This window comes from Falco naumanni, chromosome 4 (assembly GCF_017639655.2).
Source record: "Falco naumanni isolate bFalNau1 chromosome 4, bFalNau1.pat, whole genome shotgun sequence".
Lineage (NCBI taxonomy): Eukaryota > Metazoa > Chordata > Aves > Falconiformes > Falconidae > Falco > Falco naumanni.
Window position 1 is genome coordinate 44,978,204 of NC_054057.1, and position 15,057 is coordinate 44,993,260.

Consider the following 15,057-nt stretch of genomic DNA (forward strand, 5'->3'; position numbering starts at 1 on the left):
AATTCTTCCTTTAAAGCATGTTTAGATCATCTTTTCATTACTAAAGTAGTTACACTTTCTCATCTGCCTGTGCCCTGCAGAACAGTCTTAACCTACAATTAACCTGAAAACAGCAGCCCTATAAAAATCTTTATCTTTGTGCTTTGCAACAACTACATTTTAAGAGATTTTCTGCAGTTTCCATTAAGAATGTGGCAATGGCTGGGTGCTTTCAGTTGTCTGTGACTTTTCCTATTTCTCTTCGTTCTAATTGTGACAGACTCCAAGTGTGAAGAAAGTTGCCTGGTATTCCTGCTTATCTTGGCTATAAACTGCCAATCCCACACGGAAATTCTCTTCTCCCTTGATTTGTGGACAGCTACTTCCAATCTTGAATTCAGGTTCCTGTTCTGATTCAGGTTCTGTAGTCTGATGTCTAAAAATTTCTCCTGCTTTCTAGTGTCCCATACATCATTACTGGGTCTTTGAAAATACAAATCTCTTTTCCAGCACAGCCATGAATTTTTATTTCAGAAAGAGGAAATATTTTCTGGTGCTTGGTAGAAAGAAAGCATTGATTCATCTGTCACAGGTCATAACCATTGTTCCATTCCCACTCCTAAGAACACTGAGTGTGGAATGGAACATAAAAGGAAAACTTCAGAAACTGCCTTTCTAAACTTCCTCCAAAAGCACCCTGTTTGTGTACTCAGAATTTCACATGGCAGCTGACCTGCACCAGTTATTTCCCAACCTTTTTGTCACATAGCCTTGCTTGAGAAAACTGAATGTATTTTGGGTGTAGTTACAAATACGTGAAAACTTGGAACGCCAGTTTTCTCTCACAACTGTGTGCATATACCTGTTGTTCTGTGATTAGCAAACACTGTTCGCAGCAGCAGCAAAAGGAAATATGAGAATCTGGCTGAAATTTCTTTCCCTATATATTTTTATTCCTGGTTTCCTGGACAGAAACATCTATATGCACATTGTGTAGTGAATGGTAGAAAGTCTGATGCTTTGAGAAAGTCTCTGACCAACTGTGCAAGCACTCAGCAACTGTCACTCATGCAGAGTAAATGTTTTCCTGAAGCATCAGACTTCCTGTGCATGTGAACATAGCACATGAACGTGTACTGAAAAACACCTGAGAATATGCATGTCTTGCAACCTAGTCAGAACTACAGTAGCTGTGACATTAATCCAACTGGGCACGGTTACTGAAACACCAGGTATCTGGTAAAAGGATGAAAAAATATCAAAGGAACCCAGACAAATTTTTCAGAAGCAAAAATATGATTAGTCCTGGAAAAATCTGTACTTAACAACCCCTACATAAATATAAAGTATGCCTGCAGTCAACTATTCACTGGAGAGGCTGGAAGAATGAAAACACCCAGACATGCTGTCATCACTGAGGAGCATGGTGCAAAGACACCAACAGCACAGACATAGTGCTGCAACTACTGTCTCCCTTGCGCCGGGCAGACCAACAGAACAGACCAGGCTGGATTCAGTCCTGCACTGACTCTCACCATCTGAGCAACTAAATCTCCTCCACCCACTCTCCTTGCCATCTGGGAATGCCTCTTTAGCTCTTCCAAACACTAATTGATGCTTGATGGTAATCCCAACAGTGCCAGCATAGAAGTCAAGCTCATAAGTGTTGGTGGATTGGCCAGCTGTGCCCTGAGCTGTCATGGTGCATGTGGTGATTTGCTTCATGGTCTGCTCAGCTCTGGCAATACAGAACAAACACGCTTGGACTAGCACATCTGGAGGAACTATCACAGGTCCAACAGAACATATTTTCCCAGACTGCCTACCACGCTTCAGTTATTATATGGGCATCCTCACTGGATATGAACTAGTATGTCTCGCTGGTCTAATAAAACCTCCAAAAAGGCCCAATTGCTGCTTCATTGTGCTGCTTTGCCATTCTAGGTATAACACAATAGATAAACATTAGAAAGTGGTTAAAAATATCACAGCAGGATAACTGCTAAATATACCAGGCTTTATTTAGGGTAAGAAATATTAGATGACCGTAGATATTGTCCTCTTGTGGGTGGGAGAATTCCAGTCCCTGAAAAACAGGGGCAAGGCTAAACTACACACAAGTGGGTATGTCTATAGTAGGCAAATCATCTGACACTGAGCTCTACACTACCACAGCTAGACAGGTAAGAAAGCTCAAGATAGCTTGAGAGAGTTTGCTCTGATGACCCCCCACCCCCCATTTTTGCCACTTTATGGCCTAGGGAGAACAGGCCAAGGTCTAGGTTTTTCACAGTTTATTAACATGGATCTCTGAGCCACATTAACTTCAACACGTACACTGGTATTGGATTCTCTCTGGCTATATTCTAGTGGAAAGGCAAATGCATTTTGCAACATGCCTTGCAGTTCTGGTTCCCAGTTGTTCATACATATTGTGGTTCCAGTTCTGCACCTGCATTTTTTTTTTGACACAGACAAGAATGTATGCATCCAGGTTTAGTCCTAATGTACAATCAGTATGTGGCCAGGTTATACACTTGCAGTTAAGAGCTGGGAACGGCCCCAGGGTCCTACTGTATAGACTTACCTATTTCATCAATTTGCCTTGTCTTACGGATTTCTCAAAGACTTAAAGGAATAAAGCTCTAGTAACAGCTCCATTAATACTTATTATGTTAGAACAAAGTTTCCATAAAATGTTGTTTTTATATAGATGGATAATTCACAGTACAGAAATATCAATTGTGAAGAGTATTTGTTTAGATATAATTACTTTCATATTCTTCAGATAAAATGTCTGCAAATTTGTAATTAAGAACTTCCATGAGTGTTCACTTGAATGCAACTGAACACAAACACATAGAAAAATGAAATATCTGCAGGCGCTGAGTAAGATGATGCCATGTAGCTTACCTACTTATTTGTAGCTCAGCACTAATCATGGGATATGTTTAAATAATTTCTTCACCTGAGTGGATTTCTTACAATTGTAAATTGTTATACCTCATTGTTACACATTTGCTGCATGACCTTAGGCCTTCAGATTCTACACTATTTACACTGACTTCAGTAGGACACTGAATAGAAGGCAGTTTGCTTGAAGAGCTGGACAGATCTCTACGATTTACACTTATTCAGTACATTTGACTATGGATTGGCTGACAGTCTTTGGTATGGACGACACCAACCATCTGACTGGTTTGATTTAGTTTACCTGAAAGTACACTCCGGTCACCAGACTTCCATTATTTCTGCTTTTTGGGTTCTGCAAGAACTATGCCTTCAGATAAATTAGTGTCTTCCAAGGATATTTAATTTTGTAGGCAAAATAGGCAGTAAGGAATAATATTTATTTTTCCCATCAATGTATTTGGCTTTTTCTTTTTTGGCTATGTCACTTTCTGGCTATGAGGAGACTGCAGTCTACCAAACTAAACAGCTGATTGCATGAATAAACAACACAGCCTTTTAAGGTTAGAGGTGATTTCGCTGAATTCTGAATCACTTCCAAAAATCCTGCCCAAGACTTTTGCATATTGTGATACTTAGCAGGTATGAAGAGTTATTCCATGTACTTCATGGCAATGTGCAGTCATGGGTGTTTTTATCTTAATGCTCTTTAACCTCTTAATTCTTGATCAGGTTTGGCTGCATTTTAAAGATTCATTACAGAACCAGTTTTGTTTGCAGACAGACTTCTTTCCCCCCAAAACCTGAGATCTTATGAACTACAGAGAAGTAGTCAAACCTCATGGAATTCTGAAATAGGTGTGTGGGATAGCACTGCATCTCTTAGTCACACACAGATTTGTAGCCCTGACCTAAAATTCGAGAGAATTTTCTGTTCATGGAATGAATGTTTCATTTTTGAATGATACAGGGTGGAATTCTGACACTTTATCCTACACATCTCCCTAAGTATCTAAAAAACAGTGATTAAATCTGTTCCTCTGATGGTATTCCTTTTGAGATACCCATCTAAGTATAAGAAGATTTCTGCCACATTAGATGGTGACTATTTCTGGATACTAAATGGAAAGCCCACTATCACAACTATGGCTGTTTTCCCTAACAGAATATGCTGTGTATGGCTCAATAAAGTCCACTGAGAAGCTGGAGAATACTGCTTAATTATCCCAAAAAAATGAAGAAGTGGTTTGCAAAGTTCAATCATTACTTTGCACATTTCTTATTATTTTCATTATTTTCCATCTGATAAAAATCAGATTATCTGAATCACAGAATCATTTGGGTTGGAAGGTATCTCAGGAGGTCATCTAGTCCAATCTCCTAGTCAAAGCAGGGTCAACACTGAATTCAGACCAGGTTGCTGATGGCTTTGTCAAGTCAGGTCTCTAAATTTACTTGGATGGAGATTCCACAGCTTCTCTGAGGAACTATTCCAGTGCCTCACACGGTAGAACTTTTTTTCTTATATCCAGATGGGTTCCATCAGATTCAATTTATGACCACTGATTGCCTCTTGTCCTCCTACCATGTACTTCAGTAAAGAACTTGCCTTAGCTGCCTTGATAAATTTGTCTTAGATAACTGGCAGGCTGCTGTTAGGCATCACTGCCCAAAGGCCTTCTTTCTCAAAGCTAGATGAGCTTAGTTCCCTCACAAGTCATGTGCATCAGTCCCCTACCATCTTGGTGGCCCTTCAGTAGACTTGCTCAGGCTAATCCACATCTTTCTTGAAGTGGGGTACTGAACATAGTACTCCTGAACTGTTTTACTAAGTACTGAAACAGCTCCAAACCCTAAGCTTTAGTATTATTCTGTTTTAATTTGACCCCAAAATCCAGTTACTTCCTAGGTGTCTTTCTTCATTGTAGGCAACTATCCATTAAGGTGACCCAACTTCCTTTGCAAAAGTCACTTGAGAATGAAAAACACTGATGTGATGTCACTACCAGCCTAGGTCAGAGTCAAGTACTCTAGAGGTGAATGTCTGCATCATATTTACATTCCCAATATGTAGCTGTAAAATCTTTAGCACTAAAATACTGGTCCCTAATTCACTACTTAACCAAAGATTTTTAGGATAAAATTCAGAAAAATCAAGGCACACAGCAATATTCAAGAACTATTTCAAATGAAAGATGTCTTCTTTCGACCATGCCAAACCCCTTCAATAATTTGAACTCCAAATAAGAAAAACCTTCCATCTTACCTTTACCACTCCATTTTCATGCATGGTGATACAGTTGTTGGGATCCTCTGAAAGTTCATATAAAGCCTGAGCTGTAGCTCTGTGAACTGATGGATCATTTGACTTCAAGTAACGTACTAAAGGAGCTACAGCCTTGGTCTCTCCAAAGGTAACTCTATTGCTTCCCCACTTGCAACAGTGGGAAATGGCTTCTGCTAAGTGACGTCTTAATTTGTCATTGTTCTGAAGAAGGTCAAAAAATAATAAATGAAAGACAATGTAATACAACAAAAATTTCATATGAAAGCAGAATTATATTCTCAAACATCTTTAAGGCCTGCCAAGTTAACTGCAGTACAATTAAAAACTGGAGAGAGCTGTAAGGCAGTCCCTTATTCTCTTTGTAAGTGCTGTGAATTTTTATATTGTTTCAGAGGTGCTTTTAGACTGACTTGAAATTAGATAAGCATTAAAACTTAACATACAGACCCACCATTGAGATTCTCTGCATGGTTCAGATTTATTGCTTTCTCGACCCTTTGTGCCTGTTTTCATACAGCAGCTGCATCTCTCAAAAACAGTATTCAACAACAGTGAGTATGAAAATGAAGCTCATCTTCCTAAGCAATTTAGCCACAGAGTGCTTTCATGTCCAATATACACCTCATAGAAGGATTCTACAGCTCTTCCTAGTAGCTGTTGCAAATTCTACTGCTCTTGTTATAACCTTTTAGTTGGGTATAATGCAGTCTGACATAAGAAATTCATATATACAGCATAATATGTTTAGATGTTACTTACTGTGTTTGCTAGTTTGGACAACAAAGGGACGACTCCATGATCTGTTATAACAGCTAAATTTTCTTCGTCTTTAGCTATATTTGTAATGGCTGCGCATACACTTGCTAAAACTTCTTTATTCTTGGATTTTAGCAAATTGACTATCAGTTCCAAGCCACCAACAAAGGATCGAACCATTTCCCCAGCATCCTAAATAAGAATCAAAAGAAACACTATTTTTAAATATTCAATCTGTATTTACATGGAAATGTTAAAAAAAGAGATTGGCATGACATAATTATTCAAAACTGCAGCTACTGCTGTGTTGTCTTCACCAAGAAATAAGGCTAATTCAGAACTCAGCAGTCTCTTGATTGATGTATGAGCGTTAGACTGATTTACACACCACCACCTAGGCAGAAATTCAATGTCTAAATAAAGGTATCTAGTGTCATTTTAGATACCACAGGGTATTCTTTACAGCCTCAAGCTGTCACTCCAGAAGGGTGCAAGTCCTCCTTATCCGCTGTATCATATTGGCCAGGTGGTTGTCTCACACACCTTAGGGCATCTTAAAACAGCAACAGACTCCCGTTTAGGCTCCAATAAGTGTCTTCGATTTCCTACATTGACAGCTAAGACAAAGCGTATTTTCTTGTTTCAATGCAAATGAGTATCCAGGAATATTTAAGAGGGGAGGTTACACAAGTCATGACAGCAACTGTGGGAAAACCAGGTGCACCTCTGAGCACGAACAATCAACGCAAAATATGACTAAAGGACACAAACACAACTCTAGAAAAATGTCTAAGTATGCTCTTAGGAAAGAAATAGATAACTAAAGTGTGCCTTGGTCTTGAATACAGTATCTTTTCCGTCTTGAAAAAGTTATAGTAAAATTAGAAAGGTTTTAGAGAAAGACAACAAGAATAATCACTCTTGTGTTTATTAGTGAACTCAAATCATGAAGCACACATTTACATGTCAATGTATAAAACAGGAAAACAGCAGTTTTGGCACTGTGAGACTAAACTAAACAGGTATGGAATTCATTCAGTTGCCTCAAGCAAAGACAAACTAGCAGTATCTGGAAAAGCGACATGCAGCATACAGTACTTCATGTACCCTTAAAAGCACACAGGGTGTAAATCTAAGTTTTGTTTAAGCACAAATTCTTAACTGATTAAGTTACACAGGCACTGACCAATGCTGTACGCCAAGATTCACCGCACTCTGTTAAGCTGAGATGTTTGAAAAGAAATGTATCGCTGTCTTTGATAAGATGTTCTACCATGTAATACTACATTATTTTAGACAATCTCTTTTCAGTTTCCTCATGGACAGAAATAATGCCAGAATAGAAAAACAAGTACTTCTTTAAATGAGTTTTTACATGTTGATTCCATCTGTGGGTAACTAAGCAACCTTTTGCTAACTACGATCCAGAAAGGGTTCTCAGGATGCCTAGTTACACACAGCTTGAAAGACAACACTGCACAACGCGCCATCATTTTCAGAAACTTCATTGTAAACACAATGATGTGTGTTTCCATCCACAAGGGGTGGATGGAACTTCAAGTGTCTAACCTGAGGTTAGCAAGTATTGCAATGTAGTTTGGAGAAATCGCCATTTCTACTTGACTGGGCCCATCCGTTACTCGAGTTGAGTGGACCTCTATACTAAGCATAAGTATTTGTGTTTTATCAGGAATTCTTTATACAATCTGTAATCTAGCCCAACATTGTTAGATTTTCAACCTTTCAGATGTGGATCTGGAAAGACGACTGGTTTTCTTAAAGTTCTTTGTCCAATGGATATAGAAACTAGTGAATGGCTTAATTATGGCTAACATGGGTTTCTGTAAAAATGCAAGACTTGGGAAAAGCACGTAACTATTGATTATGAAACAGATACAGGTCAGAAACCACTGTGGGCAAGAACTTCAGGTGTTTTTTTATGGTGATCTAATTTTTACAGAGCTACTTACTAGAAATATGCCATTAGCGCCCAAATCGTATCCTTCACAAAGGGTACTGAAAATAGGAAATGAAAACAGGTCAGAGGATTCTTGGTGACATCGTGGTGGCACATCTGCAGGTAGCATTGGATGGCCTGGTGTCAAACCACTATTGCACTGGATAGAGAGTAAAAGTGACTGGCCAAATGGTTAACAGTAACTTTGTAGAAGAAATTTTAGCCTGTGCACTTCAGTGATGGTAAATGTGCAGAGATGGAAAGAAAGGTCTGCAAATGGAATTATTTTAATTTGCTTCCTTCAGCAGGTCAATAGGAGACTTTTGAATAAAAACTACCACTCTCCTGAAACCCCTTTGGACTCAAAGGTCTTAGGACTTCATGGAAGTGCAAACATGGGTAATATGAACTTTCCTAGGGCTAGGGAGCAGCCCTGAGACCAAGAATGGTTTTGATTCTATTTATTTCTTTTTTGGGGGGCTGATTTATGAACATAGTAGAGTCCAATTGTATTGTGTTAGCTTTGCTGAGCAAATCCATCAAATTGCTCATGGACTTGGTAAACAAAAATCCCAGAGGATGCTCCAGTTCATCTTTTTTAGTTCTGGGTCTAAATGCCAAACAGAACTCTTAGCTGTGATGTTTCTTCTCAAACCAAGCAAAAGCAGTGGGTAAGCCCACAGGAACAAAGCGTTCTCCATCACAGGCAGTGCAATTTTTGAGACTGAAAGGGAGAGGTTAAAGTCATATAGTGTGAGGGTTAAAACCAGAAGCCACAGCATGTGGGAAAAGGGTAGTATCCAAGAGGAAACTTCATGCTGAAGTCCTAGAAAAAACAGAACGAACAAATAACAGAGGTCTGTACAGAAATAAAAAGAAGATCTAAATGTTTATGCAGAAGGAGGACAATACAGGTTTGTGACTTAGAAAAGCAGCTGAAAGAAATGGAAAAAAAGCCAATGCTCTGCCACATCTATCACCATGTGACCTGTATGTAAAGGGAGGTGGGTTTACAGTGTGCTTCCTATGGATATACTAGCATAAATGTTTCTCTATCATTGTTAGTGCATGCATACCACAATGGAAATGTATCTACAGTCATCTGAATAAAACCAATATTTCTTAGTATCAGTTTTCATGTCTGTCTTGAAATTTCTAAATTTGACAAAAGGCAGTAGATAACGGGTTACGGAGAATGATTTCACCACAGAAGTTTCTTACCTGGTATGTATTAGAGGCTAGACAGCTAAATGATCAGACACAGCAGAAGGAAAGAAAATGAAATATTTTACATTTACTTCAATTTCTTGAAAGTTACTACAGAGGTGTGCATTACCCTGTGTCTAAATATTGGCTCAAGAAATGAGAAAGGCTTTGTGCAACAGGTAAACTACAGTAAACTACGTAAGACTTGAAAGGGGCCTGCTATACACGAAAAAGATTCTGATTTTCTGCACGGCTCAGATATCTGTGCATTATTATTCATGCTCTTGAAAGATGTTTCATTAAGAGATAGGATAGTCTGTATCCCATCTTAATGAACTAATACATATATTTTATATTTTCCTACCTGTACATATTTTCTTTCTAGGTGATTATAACCCTACTTGTTAAATTTCTCTTCTGAGAAGCTTATACTTTCTACATTTTGTAAAGGAGCATGGTCTAATTAAACTGATGGAATAATATATAAACAATCCAGCAGCAGGCAGAAAAAAAGACTTTCAGTAATCATCTGTGAAAACAGCTAAATACAAGGACAGATTCTTCTACCAGTGATGAAAAACAGAGTGAAACTGCAGAAACCACATGTCAGGAAAGTTTCCCAAATGTGATTGTGGGTGTAGTCTGGTGGTCTGTGCAAGACAAAGGGAAAAGCAAAGCAGCAAGAAATTTGAAGAAGTATGAGCAGAAAGGACTGAAATGAGAGCTTTTTAAATCCATTATGTTATGTACAAGATCCTTTTATTTCCCAAAGAAATATAAAAACAAATGCATTCTTTTTGGTATCATTTAGCGAAACTACATACTTGCCTTCTACAGTAAATATCTGCTTTCCCCCCACCCCTTTTTACTGAAAGATGTGTATTTATTATATGCAATTGTCATACTTTAATATTTAAAGAAGAAATTATATGGAGTTGTGCCTGTGATTACAGAGGTCTGGATTTAATTCTTTTTAATCAATGTTCTTTGAGTATACTTGTATTAATGATCAGATTGCTGTTCATACAATATAGTCTAAAGTAATTTCTGTGATTTTAGTTTCCATATACTCTCAAGCATATTAACCTATACTTATTTTTGTAATACAAGAAAAATCACATATAGCATGCCTTGGAAATATTTTTTTAACTTTTTGTTTCACATAGAAAAAAATGCAATCTTTAAATTCCACCTTCTAAATTAACTGACGTGCAACTTTTTTTGTGTGACTTAACCCAAAGGGTTTGTCATTTTAAGCTTTCATATTTACCTGTAGTCCTTCAACCTCACTGCAGATATGTAAATGGCATTGTTTTAACATCTAGGTATTATACTATTACATAATAATATATTTTTGATATTGAACTTGAAGTGGAAAGTGTTCCATTTCCAGCCCAAGACTACACTACACTTTAGCATTTACATACTGCAAACTCTAATCTATTAATATAGCCATTAAACTGCATTTACTTTCTTTAATGTTACATATGATGTTATTCAACAAAATTCCAGTATTTTGAAAAGCTCAGAGAACATCTTAGAACACAGCTACATAAAAAACAACTTGAAAGAAAAGACAAATGCATTTAAGTGAATTTAGGTAATTTACTCCTCCCATACATATTATGACAAAACCTTACTTCTTAGTTGTCCTAACAAGGCTACTCAGGTCAACTTAGGCAGGAAAAAAAAAAAAGGAATGGTAAAAATAAAGCCTAAGAAACAGTCTTTATATAGATAAAAATATTGGTAAAATTGCTGATAAATGCAATTTTATTGTATACATCTGAGTATATGTGTTAATGATAGGTTGGATGCTTCTGTTTTAACAATAATATTTCCTCAGCTGAACAAAACAAGAGGTTAAATGCAAAGACATTTAAAGAAGCAATAAAAATGTTAAGAAAAAATTGGGGGAGGGGGAGGGGGGGAAAGAGCATTTTACTGTATTATCAGGAAATATCTTGATTTTAAGTCTTCATCATTCTTATACCTTTTAACGTAATATTTAACCTGAGGTAAAAGCTACGAAAAAATATGGATTGTTAGACTACATTTTAAGTGGCTGAAGCAGACAGGAAGAGATAATAGGATTTTTCATGACTTCACAAGACCACATCTTCTAACTAGCGGGCAGCAGTTTTCATCCTCAGAAAGTATGATTAATACTACTTAAAAATTAGATTCAAAGAGAAGAGTTTGCAATCTCAAGCAGTTAAAACCCCTAACTATCTGGCATAGATGCTGAAGCCAGCAAAGTTACCTGCTGTGCTAATAAAAGCCTCAACCTGCTACTCTTCATATATTTTTATCTTGTTGAACTGCATGACTGTTAAGAAAATCTAGTTAACTTTCCCTTTTCACTTCTACATTGGGTTCTGCCAAGAGCAGAAATACTGTGAAATAAACCAGCTTTACACTTTTTCTTTTTTTAATTAGGAGCAGAGCGCATTACAATATTTGCAGAAAGATAGATTTGGAAAAATCACTTGATCTTTGCTGTATTTATACAAAGAGAACATTTGGGATTTTTGAGTTCTCTTGTCATCATATTATATGTTTTTTTGTGGTTATTTTCATTAAGTAAATAAAGTTCATCAGCCTTAAGCTGAGACATACAGTTCTTTTAAAAGAACTACTGAATTCTTTTGTAACTGAATTCCTTTCTTATTTCTTCCAAAGTGAATACTGTGTTCTTTATTTGAAAGATTTAAAGCTAAACACCCTATTACAAAACCACATTGTGTTTAACTATAAAATACTCCACTTGAAAAATAAAAGTTTGTCCACTGAAAACAAGTAGTATTTCACTCTTAGAACATCCTTAAAAGCTTAAGGTGTCAAAGCTAATTTGTCAAATTGAATTGCTTTTGCCCAAGAAAGTGATGGTATGGCTGTGCAAATAAACTTTAGTTATCAACAGTCATCTTTACCTTTTCTTTAATGAAGGAAGCTGTCCATTTCCATCTCCTATTGCCAACCAAATAACTTATCATAATGCACAACCCAATTTAGAATTCAATATAAAGAAATGCAACAGATAAATTTCTGTATTATAGCCGTTCAGTGAAAAGGGAAAACACACAGTTTATATAATGAAGTTTCTATTCACTTTTCTTATTAAAGAACTCAGAGGTAATATTACTCAAAATACTTTATATATATAAAGGCTAATTTTATTCCTGTCTATACAGCTGTGGAGGCTTCCATTGTAGCAGAACAGACAAAGAAACATCCTGTTCAGATGAGACTACTTCACTACATCTCACAACTTTTCCTCTGTGTTGGGAAGATGTAATGCGCTAGGACAAAAACAGCAGACAATCAACATGGATTTTCCTGTCCTCTTTACCTCACTGAAGCAGCTAAAGCCACAGCAGCAAAGCAGAGTAGCTTTAACATGGCTCCAATGCTACTCTGTAGCCTGGAAGAGCAGAATTTATTACTCCTGGCTCTTCAGGGATTTGATCGATGCACAGTTAAATACTTGGCAAGCATCTTGCTATTGATAGTTTCAAGAAACAAAAGCAAAGTCCATTAGTCAAACGTAAAGACCAAAAAAGCATGCAATGCGTGTTCTCTAAAAGACTGTGTGTGTGTTGGGGGGGAAGTCTACATAGTCACTCATGCAGCTTCTAGTAGTCCTTTTGTCTAGTGTTCTTATTTTTTCAGTCTGGCGGACTACACCTACTCTTCCTCCCCCTCCTCACCACTCTCACTGATGTTCAGTCCTGAGTAAATGCCAAAATCCTCATATTTTTCAAAGCAGCAAAACTACTATCATCAGAGTCCTTTGAGGCCACAGTCAAAGAAAACATCATGATTTGCTTTAGATTATTTTGAAAAGCATTTTTATAACAGAAGTGTGAGAAACAGATAACATAGAATAACTGGGAAAAGTAAACATTGTTTCCATTGGGTTTGGATGGAATTGAATCCAAGTAAGTGTCTAGGCAAACTTTTTATAATTATTAATGTTTATGAGATAGTCATCACTAATATGTAGTTTAATACTGTAGAGACGCAAGACAGCAATATTGGAATATTCTGAGGACAGTCTAGGTAAACAATCAATGCAGTGAGAACAGAAACTAATAAACTGTTATAACAATTATTGTTTGCATCTTTACAACTCTGGCTTGGTTCCATAAATTAGAGCGGTATACCAGAAGGCAATCATATCACGTTGTACCACTTACCATTGCAGACAACTGAGAATCAGAACAAGTATGAAGTATAAAATCTGTTATAGTTCTGTCAAAAGCTTCTGTGCTAGATAAAATGATTGCTTGAAATTTTCTGATTCATATTATGCAGCAAATGAGACACAATGATCTCCATACTCTTTTCTTGCCTTAAAATCTATGGAAGTCCCATGTGGCAAGTGAGAGGGTAAAGACAGGAAAGAAGTGAGATGGACAAGAAGGAAAAACAAAGAAGAGATGAAAAAGAAAAGCTGTGAGGAAGGTGGGGTTTAAACTTTTTATAGATTTAAAAAATCTAATCAGCAAGCCTAATTTAAAAGCTACATGACAAGCTGTTGACTAGCATGTGTAGCTATTATAAACTAAGTTACAAGGAAAGCTGGTCAAATATTTTCCAGTGGAACCGTATTCTATCAGAAAATGCTAATGGAACGGAACCAAAACCTTCCATAAGAACACAACTACTTCTTGAAAAGTTTTGACAGAAACCAGGCAGAAAGGCAGGCTAAATTACCAACGTGCCTCTTCATCTTTACTCTTGTCAGCCAGATGGCTGGTAAGTAGCCTGCCAGGTTGCTTGGCTTCTGGTTTTCATAGAATCCCTGACTCCTTGCCTGATGGGCTGCCAAACAGCTGGAAAGCCAGGTCTCCAGGAGCTCCTAAGCTTTTTGGCTTCTTACGGTCTCCAAGCTCTCAGGCAGCTGCTTTGCATGGAACTTAGGACCTGAGGCTCCCCAGTGAGGGAGACAGGAGTTACACTCTTAGTTTCCCTTTGCTTCTCAGCTTTCAGGTTATGTGTTTTACAGGAACAGGACCCTACTGGATTTGTCAGCATTAAAGGACCTCAGGGCAATTTATGTCAGTTCATTCAGATCTTCAGGGTAACATGTCTACAGGAGGCCCAAACAACTCCTGAAAGGTTATTCACTAAACTTCTAGGCAGCCTGTATCAAGAATCATTGGATAGGCTGGTTCTGCCTGTACCCTGGCAAACATGGCAGCCAGCTATTGATTCACCAAGCCAGGGCGGGCTTCCCCGACTTCCTAAATCTCCAAGTACCCTGGTGCTCTGGAATTCCTGAGAGGCAAGCCAAAAATTCCTTTTTCTCTCTCTTACAGTATTCTTTTGAAGTTCAGTTCACAACAAACACTTAAAAATTTGGAAAGTCAAAATTCAGATATCAGGGATTAAAAACTGCATAAAAATGAGATCAAATATAGAGAAGTAGGTATGATTGATGCTAAAAATGATAATGTCTAGAGAAAACAAATAGGAAAATGGAAAGAGAGCCATAAGAGCACTACATTTGAACTGCCAAGATTTCTGTATAGAATTGCAAGAAGCATAGCATGGAAAACAAAGAAACTGGAAAATGCTGTACATACTCAAGTAGGGAATTTTGACATTATAGGCTTAACCAAAGAATGGTACGTAAGCAAAAATATAGTTACTACTTAAGTAAAATTTTTAAAATATAACGCAAATGAACGACAGTGTGCATTATGGGGCATGACTGAGCTTTATAAACTAAAGCTTTAGATTAGTGAAATGTGTAAACAAAGCATCTTAATTCATTTAAAACAGCAAGTTATTTTACTATTTGTTAAATATCAGAAGAATTTTCAAGTTCAATTACATTTCTTTGTTACTTTTAGTAAAGAAATGTTTTCTGTGGTTTTATACACATGGTTACATTAAAATTTCCATAACAAGCAAAATCTGTGTAAGAATCCTAAATAGCATGGGTCATCAGCAG

The 15,057-nt window shown here is 37.2% G+C and overlaps 1 protein-coding gene across 1 annotated transcript in view; it reads right to left on the reverse strand.

The window, feature by feature from the left end:
- The window catches only part of ODAD2 (outer dynein arm docking complex subunit 2), an 86,744-nt gene that overhangs the window by 21,536 nt on the left and 50,151 nt on the right, over positions 1 to 15,057 (reverse strand). The window contains exons 18-19 of the mRNA XM_040593786.1: positions 5,936 to 6,124; positions 5,156 to 5,377 (exon numbers count right to left, since the gene is read on the reverse strand). Coding sequence (XP_040449720.1) covers positions 5,156 to 5,377; positions 5,936 to 6,124 — 411 coding nt within the window. The remainder of the gene's footprint in view (positions 1 to 5,155; positions 5,378 to 5,935; positions 6,125 to 15,057) is intronic.